The 22271-nt window shown below is 39.4% G+C and overlaps 1 protein-coding gene across 11 annotated transcripts; it reads left to right on the top strand.

Annotated features, from left to right (window-relative positions):
* Positions 1 to 99: 99 nt before the first annotated feature.
* Positions 100 to 20609, top strand: LOC119501214 (myosin-1B-like). Of its 11 annotated transcripts, none has more exons than XM_037791416.1 (38): positions 100 to 303; positions 391 to 534; positions 636 to 792; positions 1476 to 1503; positions 1590 to 1704; positions 1790 to 1882; positions 2256 to 2319; positions 2579 to 2677; positions 2785 to 2888; positions 4561 to 4699; positions 4803 to 4921; positions 5930 to 6079; positions 6165 to 6335; positions 6420 to 6726; positions 6824 to 6888; positions 7969 to 8056; positions 8626 to 8743; positions 9672 to 9795; positions 10130 to 10266; positions 10723 to 10978; positions 11265 to 11507; positions 11659 to 11835; positions 11937 to 12082; positions 12723 to 12813; positions 12908 to 13297; positions 13380 to 13506; positions 13590 to 13708; positions 14534 to 14730; positions 14816 to 14999; positions 15074 to 15239; positions 15325 to 15449; positions 15526 to 15834; positions 15926 to 16129; positions 16620 to 16745; positions 16839 to 17009; positions 17093 to 17197; positions 17279 to 17374; positions 17455 to 17598. In XM_037791416.1, exons 1-38 carry the CDS (start codon positions 103 to 105, stop codon positions 17596 to 17598), a joined length of 5799 nt encoding a protein of 1932 aa, XP_037647344.1. In that variant the 5' UTR covers positions 100 to 102. The 11 variants fall into 11 exon arrangements, with proteins under 11 accessions (XP_037647344.1, XP_037647334.1, XP_037647337.1 ...); XM_037791406.1 differs by having other exon boundaries at positions 103 to 303; positions 6803 to 6888; positions 17455 to 20609; XM_037791409.1 differs by having other exon boundaries at positions 103 to 303; positions 6420 to 6704; positions 6793 to 6888.
* Positions 20610 to 22271: the final 1662 nt, after the last annotated feature.

The following is a 22271-nucleotide window of genomic DNA, read 5'->3' as shown; positions in this document are numbered from 1 at the left end:
AAGTACGACGCCGCTTCTAATTTCTTTAATTCTGTCCAACATGTGTTCAGTTTGAATTATTTCTCAGTGCATTTGTTTGTCCCCTTCATGCAGCTAGTTAAAATGAGCGATGTCGAGATGGAAATATATGGGGTGGCTGCCCCATACCTCCGCAAATCGGAGCGGGAGAGAATCGCAGCTCAAAACATGCCGTTTGATGCCAAAACAGCCATCTTTGTGCCTGATCCGAGGCAGGAGTATGTGAAGGGGAAAATCCGGAGCCAAGACGGCTCCAATGTCACCGTGGAGACTGAGAATGGAAAGGTAAAGAAGTCAGGGAAACATTTGTAGGCATTTACTTACATTCTCGTATCTCGTATGTTTTTATCTGACATTCAATTCCTTCTTCAGATGGTCACAGTGCACCTGGACGACATCCGCCCCATGAACCCTCCTAAGTTTGACAAGCTGGAGGACATGGCCATGCTGACACACCTGCACGAACCAGCTGTGCTCTTTAACCTCAAGGAGCGCTACGCCGCCTGGATGATCTACGTAAGTATTAAGATTTGACGTGGAAATTACACCTCACGTTGTTCAGCTTGATTCATAATTTCTTTTTTCGTGATGGTTTTCCTCTTCTCATTTATTCTCAGACCTACTCTGGGCTCTTCTGTGTGACTGTGAACCCCTATAAGTGGCTTCCAGTCTACAACCCAGAGGTGGTGGCCGGGTACCGGGGGAAGAAAAGGCAGGAGGCCCCCCCACACATCTTCTCCATCTCTGACAGCGCTTACCAGTACATGCTCACAGGTCCAGTCTCACCATTAATACCAGTAACTCCAGTTGGTTCACTTTTATTCATGTGCACTTTGTAATGATAGAATATCCTCAGAAGAAAACTTAAAGTTCTCAATCAGCTTCTTACAATGACTGATGGGCTTTTACATGAAGACAATATTTAACAGTCTTCGTTATTATTTCACATAAGATTTCTGTATTTGTGTTTTTTTATGAAGAGATTTATTAAGGTGAGACACCCCAGGCAAAAATATGTTTTTTCATGCACTGGTCGATTTTTAGATTTTGGGCAATTCTGCTTCCATATCGTGTCTTCTTTCAGACTAGTGGAAAGAAAACATCCAAATACACATTTAGGTGTTTATTTTACTACTTTGTCTATTTGTGTCTGAAGATTTTTCCTAAATTCACCAAAAGATACCATTAGATAATACCTCATTTGCATATTTAAACATAACATTTCTGAAAACTTGTAATGCAAAAAATAATTGTCTATGTAAATAATCAACTGAGGAAGTTTCATGGTGATATCTATTAGTTTAAAGAAAACATAAAAACCAGACTAAGTTTGACAAAAATTAGACTACCTTGATGACATTACTAGAATGTGACTAAAACTAAATCAAAGTTTTATTAAAAAACAAAATCAAAGATACAGTTGAACTATGTTGACCCGGTTTCTTTCCCTTTATCAGATCGAGAGAACCAGTCTATCCTGATCACGTAAGTGTGACTTTATGAGCTGTTAAACAAAAACTCCTCCACACACTTTAACTTCCCATCACTCATCTCATGTTATCTTCTGTCAGTGGAGAATCTGGTGCCGGGAAGACGGTCAACACAAAGAGAGTCATCCAGTATTTTGCAACTATTGCATCAATGGGAGACGTGAGCAAGAAAGAGCAGCTTCCCAGCAAGATGAAGGTTCAGTCCACTTATCTCACAATCTGACAATGTATTGATTAGATATGAATGAATGAATTCATTTACTGATGCTTTGAGTTCACAGGGGAATCTTGAGGATCAAATCATCCAGGCCAACCCTCTACTGGAAGCTTTCGGGAACGCCAAGACTGTGAGGAACGACAACTCCTCTCGATTTGTAGGTTCATCCTTGACTCGTATGGAGTTACTGGAGGATCAAGACAGTTTTATCTTTTCCATAATAATACATAATGATTTATTGTTGATTATATTTTGTGTATTTTGTAATCTGAATCTGCAACTTGAAAGGATAAGTATTTGAATAATTATAGTGGAGTAAAAAGTACAATATTTCCCTCTGAATTTAGTGAAGTACTAGGTATAAAGTAGCTCAAGTAATGTACAAGTACCTCAAAATTGTATTTGAGTAGTTGAGTACTTGCTTACTTTCCACCTCTGGTTCTCAGTCTCCAAATATCAGAGCAACTGTCAGTTGTAATATATTGAAACTTTTGTGTCAAACTTAAATAATAATTTAATAACTTTTCCAGGGAAAATTCATCCGCATCCACTTTGGAACAAAGGGGAAGTTGGCATCAGCTGATATTGAAACGTGTAAGTTTGCTTACATCCGTGTCATTGATATTCCACTGGAATACAGTATTTATATATATTATATATTATATTATATTATTATAATATATTATATATATGAATATATATATAAATAGATATATTATAGATATATTATATATTATATTATATATTATATTATATATATTATATTATATTATTATAATATATTTATAAATATATATAAATATATATATAAATATATATATATATATGTTATCTCTGTTTGTACTTCATTTAGACCTTTTGGAAAAATCCAGAGTGACGTTCCAGCTGCTGGCAGAGAGGAGCTATCACATCTTCTATCAGATCTTGTCAAACAAGAAGCCTGATTTAATTGGTAAATGGACGTTTAACTGGTTGTGAATCTGATGCTGCTCTTCCACAGCTACTGTAGCTGCTGACCTGCTGCGGAGAGAAATCAATACTTTTAGTATCTCATTTCAGAAATGATGCTGATAACCACCAACCCATACGACTACCCTTTTATCAGCCAGGGTGAAATCACTGTGCTGAGCATCAACGACACCGAGGAGCTGATGGCCACCGATGTGAGTGCTCCTCGGTCAAATATAGATCTATAATATATTTATATGCAGAAACATGAAACAAAAGCTGGACAATGTGTTGAAATCACAAAATCGTTAATCAATCAAGTTATTGTCTTAGTGGCATGCAATGCATCAGACAAGACTTTTAAACTCTGGACAGCAACATGTTAAAACCATAACAGGATATCATCATATAGTATCATAACGATCAAATTTCACTAAAAGTTGATAAATGACAATATTGTTTTATGGTCAGGGGTGAATTTGATATATTAGATACAACTTTATGAGGAGTGAGATGCCAGATTTAGCTTGTATCTGTTGTACCAGTGGTTCTCAAACTTTCTTCAATAATTTACCCCCTTTTCAGCAAAGTACCCCCTAACCAGCACCAAACATTTATGGTAGAGAAAAAGTTGACATTTTACAGCAGTTAACGATTGCATTAAAAATAAAAATATTGAATATAAAATGTGGTTTATAGAACTTACATTTACATTTTTTACTGAACTTATTGTAGTATAATTGTTTTAGGAATTATGCATGACTGATATTTTGTAAATTAACCTTTTTAAAAAATCTTGTGTACCTAAAGTACCCCTTGGGAGACTCCATTTACCTCCATTTGAGAAACACTAGTATAGACTGTATATAAGAAATGGACGTACTCTCCATGACGTCACCCATTGGTTTGTGGACTGCCGTTTGAATAAAACGCTTTTAGGCGACCAAATATGTTACAATTAACTTTCATGAACTGAAAACACACTGTAAAAGGGTTAAAGTTGTAAGACGTAAACACGGACAACTCCCAGACCGGACAACGCCGTTGTAGCGACCCGTCAATCACAAGGTAGCCACGCCTTAAAGCATCCCCTGCTTTATGGTCTATTTGACTCTAAATGGGACCATAATTTACTAAATGAACATCATGCTGTATTGAAGAAGACATGAAACTAGTGATTGAGACCATAAACTCATGTTTACAATGTTTACTGAGGTAATAAATCAAGTGAGAAGTAGGCTCATTTTCTCATAGAAAATATACAACCAGACTTATTTTTTGCAACCAGAGGAGTCGCCCCCTGTTGGCTGTTAGAAAGAATGCAAGTTTAAGGCACTTCTGCATTCACTTCATTTTTCAGACCCCGAAGTTGCCCACTGGTATATACATTACACTTAAATATGTACAGTATGTGGTCATATCTTATTATTATTTATTATTATGAATATTTTTAACATTTTTAAATTGTATTTATTTATAGTTTTTCAGATCACCAACCCTTTGTACTTAATATACTCATTATTATTATTATTATTAGTATTTTTAATATAATTTCAGGTGGAGAGAGGGTTTGTTGATACTTTCAGTAGTGTTTGGGGTGCACAGGTCTTGATCATTTTGCAATAATGACCCGCTCACTGTATATTATCTTGCTTATAACATAGCTACTTATTAAAGAAATCAATAATTTTACACAATATATTGATTTAGAAATGATTTTATTGATTTACAAATAATTGTATTACTATAAAAAAAGTCCTCTAGCTGTGTACGAAGATCAGAACTACATGTAACGTATAATAAATACAGATAATGTGGAATTAGAAACAAAAATCGAGACTTAACAACACTAATCACAAAGCTTCAACATGTGCGTCTGTTCCTCAGAGTGCCATCGACATCCTGGGGTTCAACTCGGAGGAAAAGGTCGGCATCTACAAGCTGACTGGCGCTGTGATGCATTATGGGAACATGAAGTTCAAGCAGAAGCAACGGGAGGAGCAGGCAGAGCCCGATGGCACCGAGGGTGAGATGTCTGAGCTAGACCAAATTAGGCTTCAGTATGACAACATCACAGCTTACAACATACCCATTTTAAGCTGCTTCACGTGTGTGATTTCTGCCCACAGTGGCAGATAAAGTGGCCTACCTGATGGGTCTGAACTCCGCTGATCTGCTGAAAGCGCTGTGTTATCCCCGAGTGAAGGTTGGGAATGAGTATGTCACCAAAGGTCAGACTCCTCAGCAGGTACAGTCTGTTTCTACATCTGAAAATGTTCAATCTGAATATAAATTGAATTACAAGATTATGTTTGGTTATAGGCAGTGGTGGGATGTAACTAAGTACATTTACTCAAGTACTGTACTTAACTTTAATGTCCTCACTAAGAGAAAAGCAATGGAACAAATTTTCTCTTTGCATTTTTTATGTCCTTGGGGCAATAATAACAGAAATCAATGTTAACAGACCCCACAGTTTTTTTATATAGGCCTCTATCAAACGATGAGATGTTGCTTCATGGTAAATATAAAATACAAACCGTGTAATAATAATAATAATAATAATATATTAGATTTATATAGCGCTTTTTAGTGATCTCAAAGACGCTTAATGTACTGTTGTTATGCCAGTAATAGGTTAGTTTACCAACATATGTCAATTTGTTACCGTGGAATTAGTAGTATTACCAGTACTAGTATTATTTCCATGTATTTATTCCAGATATTTACCATATTTACAGAAGGATATTGTGAAATTATCCCAGAAATGGTGAAAAATCACACTGATATAATTTGTTTTATTAAATATACAATGGAATAACTTTAAATATATAATATTAACAAATGATATTAAGAGCAGTGAATGTTCAATAAGTTTTCTTATTTCATAAAAATTGTAAATTTATCATCTTAAAATGACCAATTTTACCGCTAAATGACAATTCAGTTGTTTGGTAGAGCATGTTTTTAGACGGTAAAAAAATCATACAATTTTGTATAAAATTATAAAATTAATTAATTAGCATGTTTAAATTATAGAATATGATGTATTGCTGTAGATTAAACTGTATACAAAAGAGTTAAAATTAGCCCAACTTAAACATGTATAGCAGGAAATGAAACATACACAACTATCCCTTTAAGTGAGGTTTGAATGCAGGACTTTTACTTGTAGTGGAGTTTTTTCACATTAGTGTGTCATTAGTACTTTTATTACAGTAAATGATCTGAATACTTCGTCCCCCACTGTTTGAAGGTGAACAATGCTATGGGCGCCCTCTCTAAGGCCGTGTATGAGAAGCTGTTCCTGTGGATGGTCACGAGGATCAACCAGCAGCTCGACACCAAACTTCCAAGACAGCATTTTATTGGCGTCCTGGATATCGCAGGGTTTGAGATTTTCGAGGTAAACGGGATTCACACCTACAAGAAATAAAACAAATCTTTCTTAAAAATCTCTATATAAATGTAATCGCTGTTGTTTAATCCAGATGAACAGCCTGGAGCAGCTGTGCATCAACTTTACAAACGAGAAGCTGCAACAGTTTTTCAACCACCACATGTTTGTGTTGGAGCAAGAGGAATACAAGAAGGAAGGGATCACGTGGGAGTTCATTGACTTCGGCATGGACTTGGCAGCCTGCATTGAGCTCATTGAAAAGGTGCATCATCTTTTTATGAACCCAGATATTTACGTCAACAGTAGATGCACGTATTCCAACACTAATCAGCTTTTTTTCCTGCAGCCAATGGGTATATTTTCTATTCTCGAAGAGGAGTGCATGTTTCCGAAGGCGACAGACGGCTCCTTCAAGAACAAGCTGTACGACCAACACCTGGGAAAGAACAGCATCTTCCAGAAGCCCAAGCCCTGCAAAGGAAAGGTCGAGGCCCACTTCTCACTCATGCATTATGCCGGCACCGTAGACTACAACATCAGCGGCTGGCTGGAGAAGAACAAAGACCCGCTCAATGACACCGTGGTGCAGCTTTACCAGAAAGCTTCCCTGAAGCTGCTCTCTCAGCTCTTTGCCACATATTCCACTGCTGACGGTCAGTTCACCTTTAATGACACGTTATAATGAGATTATGAATTCAACCATAGAGTTTACTACATAGGTTGTTTGTTCTCATGTTTCTGTATCTGCAGATGGAAGTAAGAGAAGTGCCAAGAAAAAGGGATCTTCTTTCCAGACGGTTTCTGCACTTTTCAGGGTAATAATCAATAATTAAATCATAATTGATGGATTATTTTCAGTGTGGTAAGATGGTATGAGTTACTCTAATTGTATTAAGGCAGGGACCGAGCATACCCCCCCTACACCCAGATAATGTTGAAGAGACCAGAACATTTTTGCAAATTTTATTATTGCATTCATTTGGATAATTTTCCATTATTAGATAATTAATTTGAAATTGTGTATTCATGTAAAAACAGTTCCCAGAGTTTGTGTACATGAAAAGCAGGTTTCTAAGAGTTTTCTCTACACCGCCATGAATGAATTCTGATAGGAAAAAAAATATTATTAGTAGTATTTCTTCACTTTTCTTGGCCTAAATCAAGGAATTTAAATTTAAAAGTTTAAAAAATATGTATCTGCCTTTTAACATCCAACCATAAGTAAATTTAAGTTGTATACACTATAAATGTAAACTGACTTCAGGCTCAGAAATACAGATGACACGACCTCTGTCTCCCTAGTTGTACCTACAACTCTGAAGCATTCAGAAACATTTTAAGACATAAAACACAACATGAACAACGTTTTTCTCACTCCATGGTGTGTTAGAGGACACAGAGGAACCTTTTCACATATTAAGCTGCTGCTGAATAAACAGTGACCTGTTGGAATAACTGAGCAGCAATGACTCAGCTTGTTTTTGTAATACAATATTATTTTGTTTGTCTCGTCCATGCACCAGTCCTGGCTACTACCTGACATGTAACTTATACCAATTTGTATGAATGAAAAAACCCAAACATCTCAAGAGATGGGCATGCACGGTGGTGCAGTGGTTAGCACTGTCGCCTCACAGCAGATTTGAATCCCGCTTTGGGCCCTTCTGTGTGGAGTTTGCATGTTCTCCCCGTGTTAGCGTGGGTTTTCTCCGGTTTCCTCCCACAGTCCAAAGACATGTAGGTTAATTGTTAACTCTAAATTGCCCATAGGTATGAATGTGAGTGTGAATGGTTGTCTGTCTCTATGTGTCAGCCCTGTGATAGTATAATGGATGGATGGATGGATGGATGGATGGATGGATCTCAAGAAATCATATTCTGTTCATCTTCTGCAGGAAAACCTGAATAAACTGATGTCCAACCTCCGGTCCACAAATCCACACTTTGTCAGATGCCTTATCCCGAATGAAACCAAGACACCAGGTAAGAAGATATCATATTCATTCTAAAGTAAAAGAGAGCAGATTGATACCACTCTCAGACGTCTTTGCCTCAAACAAAGGAGATATAACGTGTTAATCAATGAGCTTTAAAAGGCGCTTGTTGGTGGATTTCGTTACCTTAGTTACAGAGCCAGGCTAGCTGTTTCCCCTTGTTTCCAGTCTTTATGCTAAGCTAAGCTAACGAGCTGCTGGCTCCAGCTACATATTCACCATACAGATGTGAAAGTAGTATTGATTTCTAACTCTTGTAAAGAAAGCCAATATGCACGTAATCCCCAAAATGTTAAACTGTTCCTTTAAGATGCACAGAAGGATGTAAAACCAAACTAAAAGGGGCGGTGGGGCATTCAAAACAGACAAAACTAGGAGGGCACTCAGAGAGCGCTGACTTCCACCAAGTTTCATGAAAATCTGTAATCCTGCTGAAAAACAAACAAACCGAAAACGTAATGTCCTTGGCGGAGGTAATGAACAAGATTGTAGTTACCTTAACTTTAGCTAAACATGTGTTGAACTATTCCTTTAACCCAACATGTATATTCCACGTAGGGTCCATGGATCACCATCTGGTCCTTCACCAGCTGCGCTGTAACGGTGTGCTGGAAGGGATCCGGATCTGCAGGAAGGGATTCCCCAGCAGGATCCTCTATGGAGATTTCAAGCAGAGGTAACACACCACACACTGTTCAGTACAGTACTGAGGTACTTGTACTTAACTTGAGTATTTCCATGTTATGCTACTTTATACTTCTACTCCACCACATCTCAGAAGTAAATATTATACTTTTTAATGCACTACATTTATTTGACAGCTACTTTTTACATAAATATTCTTATATGATATGATGTAGTACTATACTGCTAATCTACCCAGTAGTATACAAAGTACCTTAAAGCTGAAGTAGGCGAGATTGGAGCAAATATGATTAAAAAAGTTATTTTTATAAAACGGCCGCTATATCCTGACAGTAGTGCATGAAACAGGTGACCTGAAAAAAATCATGTGCCTCGGTGTCCAAGAACGCCAAGTTCTGGTCACATGACCGGAGCACAGCCAATAGGAACGCTCTCTCTCTCTGAAATTACCTGTGATTGGTCAAAGTCTCCCGTCACGGGCTAGATTTTCTGAAGCCTGAAAACCGAGCCATGATGAGGTGCAGAAGTCTAGTTATCTTTCAGAATACTTGAATTACAATATGCTGAAAGGTTATTATGGAATTTTCTCCCAATGATGCCAAAAATATACTCCCTACTGCTGCTTTAAATTGGCTCCACATTGACGAACTACAACATTAAAATACTCTTACCTGTTTTTGTTGGTGATAAAAACAGAATAATGTAATATTCTTTAATAACGTAACACTGTGAAAGGAGACATTCTGCATAATGAGTACTTACTTTTGACACTTTAAATACATTTTGATGATAATACTTCTGTACTTCTCTGTACTACTTCTTTGAAGTCAGGACTTTTACTTGTAACGCAGTAATTTTAGACTATGGTATTTCTACTTTTACTTGAGTAAAAGATCTGAGATCATGACAAAACACACAAACTGACCTCCGTTTGAACCTCATCTCTCTCTGTTTGACAGGTACAGGATTCTGAACGCCAGTGCGATCCCGGAGGGACAGTTTATTGACAGCAAGAAGGCTTCAGAGAAGCTGCTCTCCTCCATTGATGTGGACCACGCTCAGTATAGATTTGGATACACAAAGGTATGTTTATCACAAACATCTGACATTGTTTTATTTCTGTTTATGTGTACTTATTGTTACAGACAGTAACAGCCACTTCCAATATGGTATCTCACTGAGTCCAGCTACTTACAGTAAAACAGTAAAAATATATGAATTAATTCATCAGCTCCTAAACCACCTTAAAGAATTGTATCAGTCTGACCTTTAGTGGACTTTTTATCTAACTAATGGCTGGATTTTGGCACCTTCTACATTTATAGTGTCAATTTCATTCTAAAAGAATCAGGAAAAAAATTTCCCAAACGATCTTAAATTAATTTCCATTTAAATGTTGTATCTTGACAACATGCAGGTGTTTTTCAAAGCGGGCCTTCTGGGTCTCCTGGAGGAGATGAGGGATGAACGGCTGGCTGTGCTGATGACTCGTCTCCAGGCCGTTTCCAGGGGTTACGTCACCAGGCTGCGGCTCAAGGAGATGATGAAGAAAAGGTCCACTGACAAATCAAGTTCTTTCATATACTTCTGACTTTAGTTTGATGAATACATGTGGAATTCAGGGAATAACATGAAAGCACAGTATGTATTTTTAGCCCTGCTAGCAGCTAGGAATGGCAATGGCGGTCGGTCCACCACTTCTGTCCAGACTGAAATATCTCAACAACTATTCGATGGATTGTCATGAAATTTTGTACAGACATTCATGTTCTCAAGAGGATGGATGTGACTGACTTTGGTGATCATCTGACTTTTCCTCTAGTGCCATCCGCAGGTCATTTCTTTGGTTTATAACCAAATACTTAATGACATTCTCATCAGCCTCAGCTCTACTTTGAGTTTACTGATCAGCATTAGAAACCTCATTCAGTCATTCATCACAGTCACAGTTGAGTTCTCTCTTTAGGCTTTTAAAAAAAGTCTTTATTGTTTTGCTTTTTCGCTCCATAGAGAGTCCATTTTCATCATCCAGTACAACATACGCTCCTTCATGAATGTGAAGAACTGGCCTTGGATGAGGCTCTACTTCAAGATAAAGCCTCTGTTACGAAGCGCAGAGGCCGAGAAAGAGATGCAGAACATGAAAGAGGAGTTTGCACGACTCAAAGAGGAGTTTGCAAAGTCTGAGGCCAGGAGGAAGGAGCTGGAGGAGAAAATGGTCATGCTCGTCCAGGAGAAGAACGACCTTTACCTTCAAATCCAAGCAGTATGTAAACAACAGAGTGGTTTGTTTGTATTGATTTCATTCTGTCAGATAAAGAGATCAGGAGAACAAAAATACCTTTTCTCTGTTTCTGAAATACAGCAACTACATAATCAATAGTAATGTAAGATAAGAGGAAGTGTCATTGATCTCTGCAGTCCAACACAGCCAGGAGCAAAATTAATAACAACACAAAACAGTTTAAAAAGAATGAAATTAACAAGAAGAATAACCATCATCCCACTTTTACTGAATTGTTATAATTTCCCATTGTGCCCCTGCTCCTCAGGAGAGGGAGAACCTGTGCGATGCCGAGGAGCGGTGCGAGGGCTTGATAAAGAGCAAGATCCACCTGGAGGCCAAAGCCAAAGAGTTCTCCGAGAGGTTGGAGGAAGAGGAGGAGATCAATGCCGAAATCGCCACGAAGAAGAGGAAGCTGGAGGACGAATGTTCGGAGCTCAAAAGAGACATCGACGACCTGGAACTCACCATCGTCAAAGTGGAGAAGGAGAAATACGCCACAGAAAATAAGGTACCTTTGATGATTTCATCCCTTTTGAACAGGTTTTAGTTAAAGCAGCGGTGGAGGAAGTATCCAGGTCCGTTACTTAAGTAAACTGTAAAAATACTCCACTACGAGTAGAAGTCCTGCGTTCAAAACCTGCTTATTAAATGCTCCTCAGGTTAAGAACTTGGTAGAGGAGCTCACTACTCTTGAGGAGAAACTGCTGAAGGCTTCGAAGGAGATCAGAGGTTTGCAGGAGGTGCACCAGCGGACGTTAGATGACCTCCAGGCCGAGGAGGATAAAGGGAACTCTCTGACGAAGACCAAAATCAAACTGGAGCAACAGGTTGATGACGTAAGTCTGGACAACGAAATAATCCTCTTTTAATGGCATAATGTCCCTGGTTTGGTGTCTTTGTTTTACTGGTTGACGTACTGGTTGAACGTCTCTTGCAGCTGGAGGGCTCACTGGAGCAGGAGAAGAAGGTGAATGCAGACCTGGAGAGATCCAGAAGAAAACTGGAGGGGGATCTGAAGCTGTCCCTGGAAACCATCATGGACCTGGAGAATGAAAGACAGCAAATGGAAGAGAGACTGAAAAAGTGAGTGGTTGTTTGATGATTCAGTCCTGCATACTGTAGGCTATATCCTAAAACACAAAGTGAATACAGTTAAGTTTAATAATTACCGACGAAGATTTATGTATGTGAGGGTGATACACTTGCTTTCTGTCTGAGAGTTAGATTGATCCCCCTCCACAACTAGCATCCAGTTAAACACGTTTTAAACACAACTTGACTGGGTGGCGTAGGCATACAACCGTGGTGCAGTAATTCTAGTTTGATCTGTACAAAAAAAAGAAAAGTAAAAACATCAACGCTCCATTTTATGGGGGGTTTACGTGCCGAACTCTCCAGTGGTTGCCTGATAACCTCACGGTCATAACAAGACGTCAGCAAATAGTCTGGCACGTAACCCCCCTAAAACGTTTTTCGTAAGGATCAAACAAAGAGGATATAACAGTTTAACAGACTAACAGTTTGGGAAACATGCTTATTCGCTTTCTTGTAGACTAGTTCCAATCAAACTAGTCTACAAGAAAGCGAATAAGCATATTTCCCAAACTGTTAGACTATACCTTTAAACTTATTTGTGAAAAAACACACTAAAAACCTGCATTTTCAGCAATTTAATAGTAAAAAAGCAGATTAAATTTTTTTCTTTGCTGAATAAACTTTTCAGAAAGGACTTTGAAATCAGCAGCCTGCAGTGCAAAGTCGATGACGAGCAAGTTCTTAACACTCAACTGCAAAAGAAGATTAAAGAGCTTCAGGTATGATTTATAACATTAGTAGAATTATTTCAATACATGTCTTTATCATCCTATGAACCCACATTTTTTACAAGTTAATCCAATTTGACGGTAGGCTCGCGCTGAAGAGCTAGAAGAGGAAATCGAGGCTGAGCGATCGGCTCGAGCCAAAGTGGAGAAGCAGAGGTGCGATCTGTCCAGAGAGCTGGACGAGATCAGCGACAGGCTGGAGGAGGCCGGAGGAGCCACCGCCGCTCAGGCCGAGATGAACAAGAAGCGTGATTCCGAGTTTCATAGGCTGCGTCGTGACCTGGAAGAGTCCACCCTGCAGCACGAATCCATCGCCGCGACTCTACGCAAGAAACAGGCCGACAGCGTCGCCCAACTCAGCGATCAGATAGACAACCTTCAAAGGGTCAAGCAGAAACTGGAGAAAGAGAAAAGTGAGCTGAAGATGGAAATCGATGACATGGTGAGCAACACGGAGAGTGTTCTGAAAAGCAAGGTAAGTGACTGTCTGCAGAGAAGCACGATGTTTTCTTATCTGATCTTTTGCTCGCGATAACCGCTCGTGCTCAATGTTTCAGGCTAATCTGGAGAAACTGTGCAGGAGCTTTGAAGACCAAATGAATGAATATAAAACCAAAGCAGATGAAGCTCAGAGGTCTCTGAGTGATTACACGACACTCAGCGCTCGTCAGCAAACAGAAAATGGTACGTTTCTAAATGTGAAATTATCAAAAAGAGCGATTAAGATGGAGAGATAAGTTAGTTTGTGTCCTCTTTATCCTGAACAGGTGAGCTTACACGCCTGCTGGAGGAGAAAGAGATCACTCTGTCCCAGCTGAGCAGAGCCAAAACTGCAGGGATTCAACAAATCGAAGAGTTGAAGAGACTTTTGGACGAGGAAATGAAGGTCTGAAGGGCACAATTACGTCTGATATACAGTCTGTTACAGCCACAACAATGATTTAAAGCTGCAGTGCAGGGAAGTTGGCAAAGAAGCAGCTTGAAATTTGTGATCTGTCCGTCCGGTCGCATGTCACACTTTCGTTTCCGGAGCAGAACTCGAAAACTATTTAATTTAGGAACTTCAAATTTGGTAGGATGGTTGACAGTGTGGTCTAGTTGTGCCTTTTGGGGGTTAGAAGTCCAGGATGCCAAAAAATGTCAACGTCTTTTGTTAGCCATGCTCATTTTTGCCTTGTTGGACTAGCCCCCCACCATGATGGCTCATGCGTTGGCCTCTGCTGGTCTGCCATGTCCTAGTAGGTTGCCAGGTTTGCATTGCACTAGAAGTCACCCAATCATTCACCATCGTTTCAAAAACAAATGTAACTTGTCATCAATATCTAGAAAAATGCAAATATTTAATAAATAATAAGTCAAGTCCTTTCGAGTCATCTGTCTCAAGTCTAAGTCAAGTCTCAAGTCATGAATACCAAGTCAAAGTCAAGTCTTTTTTTAATGTTAGTCAAGTCTCAAGTCCTAAAATTTGAGACTCAAGTCCTCAGCTAGCTTGCAGTCTTCTTCTTCTTTGCTTTTGTCGGCGCATACAAACGAGCGTCTAACCTGTCAGATTATTGTGTGTTGCGTTCGTTGCCAGCGTTCTCACATGCTACCAAACAAAACGGGGAACCGCTTGTAAAATCATTGTTATAACATTAATAACTCCACCTTTAACTACATCTCGCTAAAGCAGTAATTAATTCAGGCATTGCACCACTCTTGTATTTTTCAGACAAAAAGCGCCCTAGCTCACGGTTTGCAGTCATCTCGCCATGACTGTGAGCTGCTGAGAGAGCAGTACGAGGAGGAGCAGGAGGCCAAAGCTGAGCTGCAGCGCTGCCTTTTCAAAGCCAACAGCGAGGTGATTCAGTGGAGAACTAAATACGAGACGGACGCCATCCAACGCACCGAAGAGCTCGAAGAGGCCAAGTAAGAACTGCACAGCTTATCTTTCTTAGTCACTCACTGCTGATGGGTTTCTTCCTCTTTAACACAATTTCTGTTTGGTTCACAGGAAGAGGCTGGCCCAGAGGCTGCAGGAGTCTGAGGAAATGACAGAGGCAGCAAATGTCAAATGTGCATCTCTGGAGAAAACCAAGCAGCGGCTGCAGGCGGAGGTGGAGGATCTCATGGTTGAGCTGGAAAGGTCAAATGCAGCCAATGCCAGCTTGGACAAGAAACAGAGGAACTTTGACAAGGTTGGTTTGTTTCTCTTCAGAAACATTTGCATCTTGTTGAGGCTGCATTGGTTACACATTTCCTCCTCTATTAGATTCTGGCTGAATGGAAACAAAAAAATGAGGCGAGTCAATCAGATCTGGAAGTGTCCCAGAGAGAGTCTAGAGTGCTCAGTACCGAACTCTTCAAGCTGAAAAACTCATACGAAGAGGCTCTGGATCATCTGGAGACAATGAAAAGAGAGAATAAAAACCTTCAGCGTGGGTTCTGCTGCAAACACATCATCCATATTTGATGGTGTTTGTTTTTGACCCAAGAAGATAATGTTTTTCTTTACGTTTTCAGAGGAGATTACAGAAATCACAGAGCAAGTCGGACAATCTGTTAAAACTATCCATGAGCTGGAGAAAGCTGCAAAGCAAGCTGAGCAGGAGAAGAGAGACACCCAGGCAGCTCTTGAGGAAGTTGAGGTTTGTCTTTGGAACGACATTATACGGACATTTTCATTCAAATAACCACAATCAAGTGTTTGTTTTCTCTCCGTAGTCTTCCCTGGAGCACGAGGAGGCCAAAATCCTGCACCTTCAACTGGAGCTGAATCAGATCAAGTCAGAAGTGGACAGAAAGGTGGCTGAGAAAGACGAAGAAATCGACCAGCTCAAGCGGAATCACCAGAGGACCGTGGACACACTGCAGAACACGCTGGACGCCGAGACGCGCAGCAGAAACGACGCCGTCCGAACGAAGAAAAAGATGGAGGGAGATCTGAACGAGATGGAGATCCAGCTGGGTCACGCCAACCGCCAGGCGGCCGAGGCCACCAAACAAATGAGGAACCTGCAGGCTCAGTTGAAGGTTTGTTAATTGTTTGTTTGCTCATAGAAGTGTTTACATGAAGTGTTAGACCGATATATTTAAAGCTCCAAGCCGTTGCCTTCTGTCCCAGGATGCCCAGGTCCATCTGGATGAAGCGCTCCACTGTCAGGAGGACTTTAGGGAACAGCTAGCGATCACAGAGCGCCGCAACAACCTGATGATGGCGGAGAACGAGGAGATCAGGGCGGCACTGGAGCAATCTGAGAGAAGTCGCAGGCTGGCCGAGCAGGAAGTGATCGACGTCAGTGAGAGGATTCAACTGCTGCACTCTCAGGTTAGGAGACAATATATAGGACGGTACAGGAGGACAAGACTAAACAGGACTGGACAGAACACAAGGGCAGTAAAGGACATGGTATGGTCAGGTAATGCAGGATAGGACAAGGCCGGATATGGGTTTTAGGATGACTTTTAGGATTTGGGGTTTTACAGAAACATGTTTCCTAACTGAATTCTCTTAAATCATCATCTCATCTTATCTTAGGATAGGAATGTAGCTGTTACAGAGCCATCCTAACTTCGAGATTTTACAAGTTAGTTACCTGAATTAGGATGTCATCGATTTTTATAAATTTTGAGGGTAAATATTAAGGTAATTTGGCAGTAATTCCAAAGAAATGTCAAATAGGTTACTTGCTAATTATCACCTAATTACTGTGAAATTGACAGACCTGTAAAATGAAGTGTTACCGAACTTGTCCGTGGATATAAACCACTCACAATTTGAATAAAGGTGTCATGTCTAAATGTTATCTAATGATCAGAACTCCAGCCTCCTCAACACTAAAAAGAAGATGGAGTCTGATTTAGCCCAGCTGCAGTCAGAGATGGAGGACACCGTCCAGGAGGCGAGGAACGCCGATGAGAAGGCCAAAAAAGCCATCATGGATGTAAGTCTCCTGCCTTTCATCCAATTCACCGCAGAGTCGTTTCAACGAGGCCGTGCAGATTAATTTTCACAGTGAGCTCACATTTTCATACAGGCTGCCATGATGGCCGAGGAGCTGAAGAAAGAGCAGGACACCAGCGCTCACCTGGAGAGGATGAAGAAGAACCTGGAGGTGTCGGTGAAAGACCTGCAGCAGCGTCTGGATGAAGCCGAGCAGATGGCTCTGAAGGGAGGAAAGAAAGAGCTTCAGAAACTGGAAAACAGGGTATTAATCAAACTGGGACAAAACCATTCTGTGGAGAGAAAAATCAAATGAAAAGTGATTTAAACTAAAACTGTATTTTTAAGGTGCGTGAGCTGGAAAATGAATTGGATTCAGAACAGAAACGCAGCAGCGAGGCCATGAAAGGTGCGCGCAAATATGAGAGGAGAATTAAAGAGCTCACTTATCAGGTAAAAGGTTTATGCTGTTATATAACTGAGTTTCTTGAATATGCAAAATGAGATGTGAGAGCGACATCTTGAATGTTTTAGGGTGAGGAGGAGAAGAAGAGCGTGGCAAGACTTCAGGATTTGGTCAACAAAGTGCAGCTGAAATTGAAAGTCTATAAGCGTCAGTGTGAGGAGGCGGTGAGTCAAAATACATGAATACTGTGTGAAATGTTTGCTTCATGTGTACCTTTCTTATATTGTTTTCTGTGACACTTCAGGAGGAACAAACCAGCGTCCATTTGGCTAAAGCTCGGAAGGTGCAACATGAACTGGAGGAAGCCGAGGAACGAGCCGACATCGCAGAATCCCAGTTGAATAAATTACGAGCAAAGAGCCGTGATGTTGTCGGTAAAGCGGAATAGAAATCTGCACCGTGCAAATCCACTCTATCAGCTTTGTGATGATGAATGTTTCAGCTCATCCAAGGGTATTTAAAATGGTTTATTTAGTTTAAGAAGTTGAATTTTTGCACCCTACAGTATAAAGGAACACTTAGCATTTGAATTTATCTGAAAAAAATGAAAATCAAATTTGCAGAAACGTGGTTTTCTTTGGACAGTAAGGGGAATTTGGAGTCAGTTTCAACACTAAAATCACGGTAAAAATGTAATAAACTGACCTTCCACTAAGCAAGAATGTCATATAGGCAGCTGATGTGATACGCTAAACAGTGACCACCCACTTTTTTAACGGCTGCGGTTCAGAAGGTGAATTTCCCGTTAATTTACTCCATTGACGTTTCAGAAAATCCTTATATAAAGAGTTTTACGCATGGAACAAAGACAACCAGCTACGAGATGAATCGTGACAATAAAACATTTGATTCGGAGCAAAAAAAAACACATTGGAAAACAGGGCGAAGGTACAAGACTGTGTACGTCATTATTTTAAGAATGAAGGAACTACTAATCCCATAAACCATTGCGAATGGCGACTCACCACCTCTAGAAACTCCTGAAAAACATTTAAGACAGATTCAGCAACTGCACGCTTTATTTCTCACCTCAGATGTTTTCGGAAACACATTTCGGTGAACTATTTTCGTAACATAAGAGAAAGTTTCTAAATGAGCTGCCATGTTGGTCCGGTTTGAAATCCGGGACACCACGGAGCAGCACATACGAGCGCGTACACTCCGGTCACGGGTGCGGTACACATTTCCATGGTAACGGCGAGCTCCACCAATCAGAAACATCGCTGTTACACTTGTTTGTGTTGTTGATTGTGGGTCGTGTAGTACTTCTCTCCATGACATCGCGAATAAAACATGTTTTTCTTAAAGCTAGGTTGCTATCATACAGACTTGCGGCTTCTACAGGAGCATACAGTATATCATCGATTCACAATCTCGTAGCTCATGGTAAGTCTACCATGGATGGTCACGACATTATGGCTAATAATCAAATCCTCATTCAGAATATGAATGGGATTTTCACTTCCAGAACCTCAATGTTGAGCTCTATTACATTAAAAGGGACAGTTGCATTATGGGAAATGTAGGATCCAGTGTTTTGGGATGTTCCCCCATACTAGCAACTAATAGTCTGCATAATGGCGTCCTCTGCTGCTATGATTTTGACTTTTCAGTCAAACAATTCAATTGGTTGCAATCTGCAACCACACCACTAGATGCCACTAATTTCTACGTACTGGGATCTCTAAAGTCATTTGGATTCTTTCTCTCGGGAACATGAATGTCTGAACCAAATTTCATGGAAATCCATCCAATACACTTTGAGATATTTCAGTCTGGACTGACTTGCCTAGACTGACTAGTCAGATTGTTAAATCAATATGTACAGAACAGAGTTTCTTACATACATTATATACAGCATCTGGTCGCCATTCTGTGTTGTTAATCCTGGGATCAGTCAGGACCGAACAAAGTAAACAGTGTCAGCTCGACATGAGCAAGGAATAGTGTCTACTCTGCAGTTATTTGTGCACTGACCTGAACTAAAACCCCAAAGACCTTTCTGAAAGTCTTTGTGCAGTCAAGCACTGTGAAATGCATCTGAACTGGGGGAAATTAATAATATTAATAAATGAATACTCGCCAAAACACCATCACATAACATATTTAATCAATAAAAGAAAAAAAGCTGTTACATCACAGCTTTTTGTGTTAACAAGAAAGAGACAAATTAATATTCAGTTTGGAGTATTTGTTCATTATTAGTCTGTAAATAAATTACCCACCACTAGTCTTGTCTTGGTACCTGCAATAAAAATAGATCGCCAAAAGATGGAGACACTTTATCCACGTTTAACATTACTTTTTAAGTATTGTTTAGTCTCTTGAACCAATAAAAACATAAAATCTTTTATTTGTTAACCTGCATTTATATCCTGAATCCTGTTGTTTATCAACTAACAACAAAAAGGGAAAGCAGAGATATTTGAGATTGTACAATTTAAGAAACTGAAATGTGTGATCTCTGATATGATTGCTAATAAAATATATAGTTGCTTAACAGTAGTTATAACATTTTTAGATATGCGGTTAGTTAGTAATAAGAATACAGACACAACCTGGTCACAATCGCTAAAAATGGAGAAAAATGAATGCATTAAACCAGCATGGTTACACTCAGATGCTATTACCATACTGTTCATTTTAACAAAAAACTGAAGCACACAGCTGACAATGAAAATTTGCTCATTTACACTGCCGTGACCCACCAATTCAGCCGTAAAAATCACATTAGCATCGGCTCACAGCTTCAGCTGAAAACCAAGAGAGGAGATAAAAACTCAGATAAGGACAGGCCTGACATTTAGGCATTGTAGAAAAGCCTGTGAGTTAAAATGGACCACGTCAAAATCCTCCTTTTTCACTCCTGTCATCGGTGCAGTAATCAGCAGCAGCTGGTATGTTCATGACATTTGTAGAAATCCCTGTGAAGCAGGGTTAGAGTTACTGTGGTGCATGTGTGACTTTCAGCAGGGGAGGATTATGTACGAGTGCTGAAGGTAACCTCCAAGTGAAGAGAGAGTACAAAGCGGAGGACGGGTGGTAGTTGAGGAGCAGACAGGTTGTTGCTTGCACTAACAGGACACTAAGTGGACAGGAAGGGACAGACACACACAGTCCACCACTTCCACAACATTTTCAAAGACTGTAGGGTTATTCACTCACACTGGAGAGGCTTGTTTTGGTTGCAAAAATATTCAAATTAGGAAATTACAGATTTCTAGTTGGTAAAAGAAACATAAAAGGCACACATGAGGTTAATTACTGATATAAATGGGATTTTAAGCTTTGATTTTGTTGCTCGGTGGGATTTCTTATTGTCTACATACACTCTGCTTTACTTCTGGTTATTAAGAGATTTGATGTATTTTCAAGATAACAACCTGCTGTTCACACTTGCTCCCCATAATAAAATGAGAGCTCAAGTTACAGACGCTCTCCCATGCTTATTTTAAATGTGGTTACAAAGCTGCCGTCATGTGTTTCTACACATGCACACACCGGAGGCCGTCATGTGTTAACTTGTAAACAAAGCAGACAAACCAGGCAACTTCCCTCAAGGTGGCTGGCTATCACTAACCTTGGCATGAGATACATGGCATGAGATATGTTGCAGACAAATGAGTTATGGTTTTAATAACAATTACAATTTGAATCCAAAAGCAACAGAGTAAAGTAGCATTTGTATTACATTAATGTATGTGCCACCTTGTCCAAAAATATTGAAAATCTTCTTTCTCTAATATCAAGTTCAGTGTCTGCATAGATTACTTTAACTGGTGGTGTGCCACAGGGTTCGATTCTTGGCCCATTTCTGTTCTCTGTGTACAAGTTCATACAAAGCATCTTTATTCATCTTTTTGTTATCTAATCATTATGTTGATGATGCACCACTATTTCTATATAATTTAAATAATACTATAAAAACTATATATTATAATTACTTATTATAATATTATATTATAATTAATACTATAATTTAAATGCTATGACTGAAGGTAAAAGCAAATATTCTTAGTGCAATAAAACAATAAATAGAAGTGGATTAAGCTGGAGAACTGGTTTGGGAAGTCTCCAGTAGTTGAATTAAGTTAACAGCTATGATAATTTGTAGGACAAACCTGACAGATTTTACAAGCCATTTAAGACTACAATTTGAAGAATGGAATAAATGAGACCATTTAAAACAGTTCTGGGAAAATCATTGCAATCATTGCATGTTTTCTTTGTGGCAATTTTGTTTTTCATGAAAAATCGAGAAATTCCATAGGCAGGTTTTGTATTCGTTTACATTTATTACCTCATTTGTTATATTTTTCAGTATAGTTATTCAGTTATTGGGTGATACCACTGGATAACAGAGATTATGTTGATTTAGGGGATATAAAACACTTGGTGATACCATACAACCACTACTAAAATAGCAAAAAAACAATGACATACAAACTAAGGCTGTCACAATGTCGGATTTTCACTACACGATTATCGTGGCGAAAAGAACGATAATGATATTATCGTGATGTCTATCGAAAATTTTAAAACAAATAAATAATGTTATCCGTCTGTAACTTTGTTTATTGTGCCCTTTGTCTCTTTTATGGGAAATGAATTACACTTAGAATACAAGTGTATTGAGGAGAGAGAGTCTGGAATCATAGCTGTACAAAAGCGTGATTTAAGAGGTGCTGGATTATTTACACAATATTATCATGTGTGTATTATTAACATAATATCAATATTTCATTTTTTATACATCACGGTTATTGTCACTACCGGTATATTGCGACCCCTAATACAAAAAGTGTTCTATGGCAAGCTCCAAAGGGTTAAAAGGTAATGAAAGATTCTGAAAGCCTTCACTTATATTTTCAATATACAGCCGTGGCCGGAGGCATTATGTTTTCAGGTTGTCCGTCCATCTGTCTCTACGTGTATATACGTCTGTCCGGTACATTGTTGTGACCACGAGATCTCAGGAACACTTTGAATTTCTTCAAACTTGGCACAAATTTCCACTTGGACTGAAAGATGAAGTGATTCGGTTTTGGTAGTCAAAAGTCA

Source organism: Sebastes umbrosus, chromosome 14, assembly GCF_015220745.1.
Source record: "Sebastes umbrosus isolate fSebUmb1 chromosome 14, fSebUmb1.pri, whole genome shotgun sequence".
Classification (NCBI taxonomy): domain Eukaryota; kingdom Metazoa; phylum Chordata; class Actinopteri; order Perciformes; family Sebastidae; genus Sebastes; species Sebastes umbrosus.
Note: the sequence above shows the minus strand (reverse complement) of the source record. Positions and strands in the feature narration are given on the sequence as shown.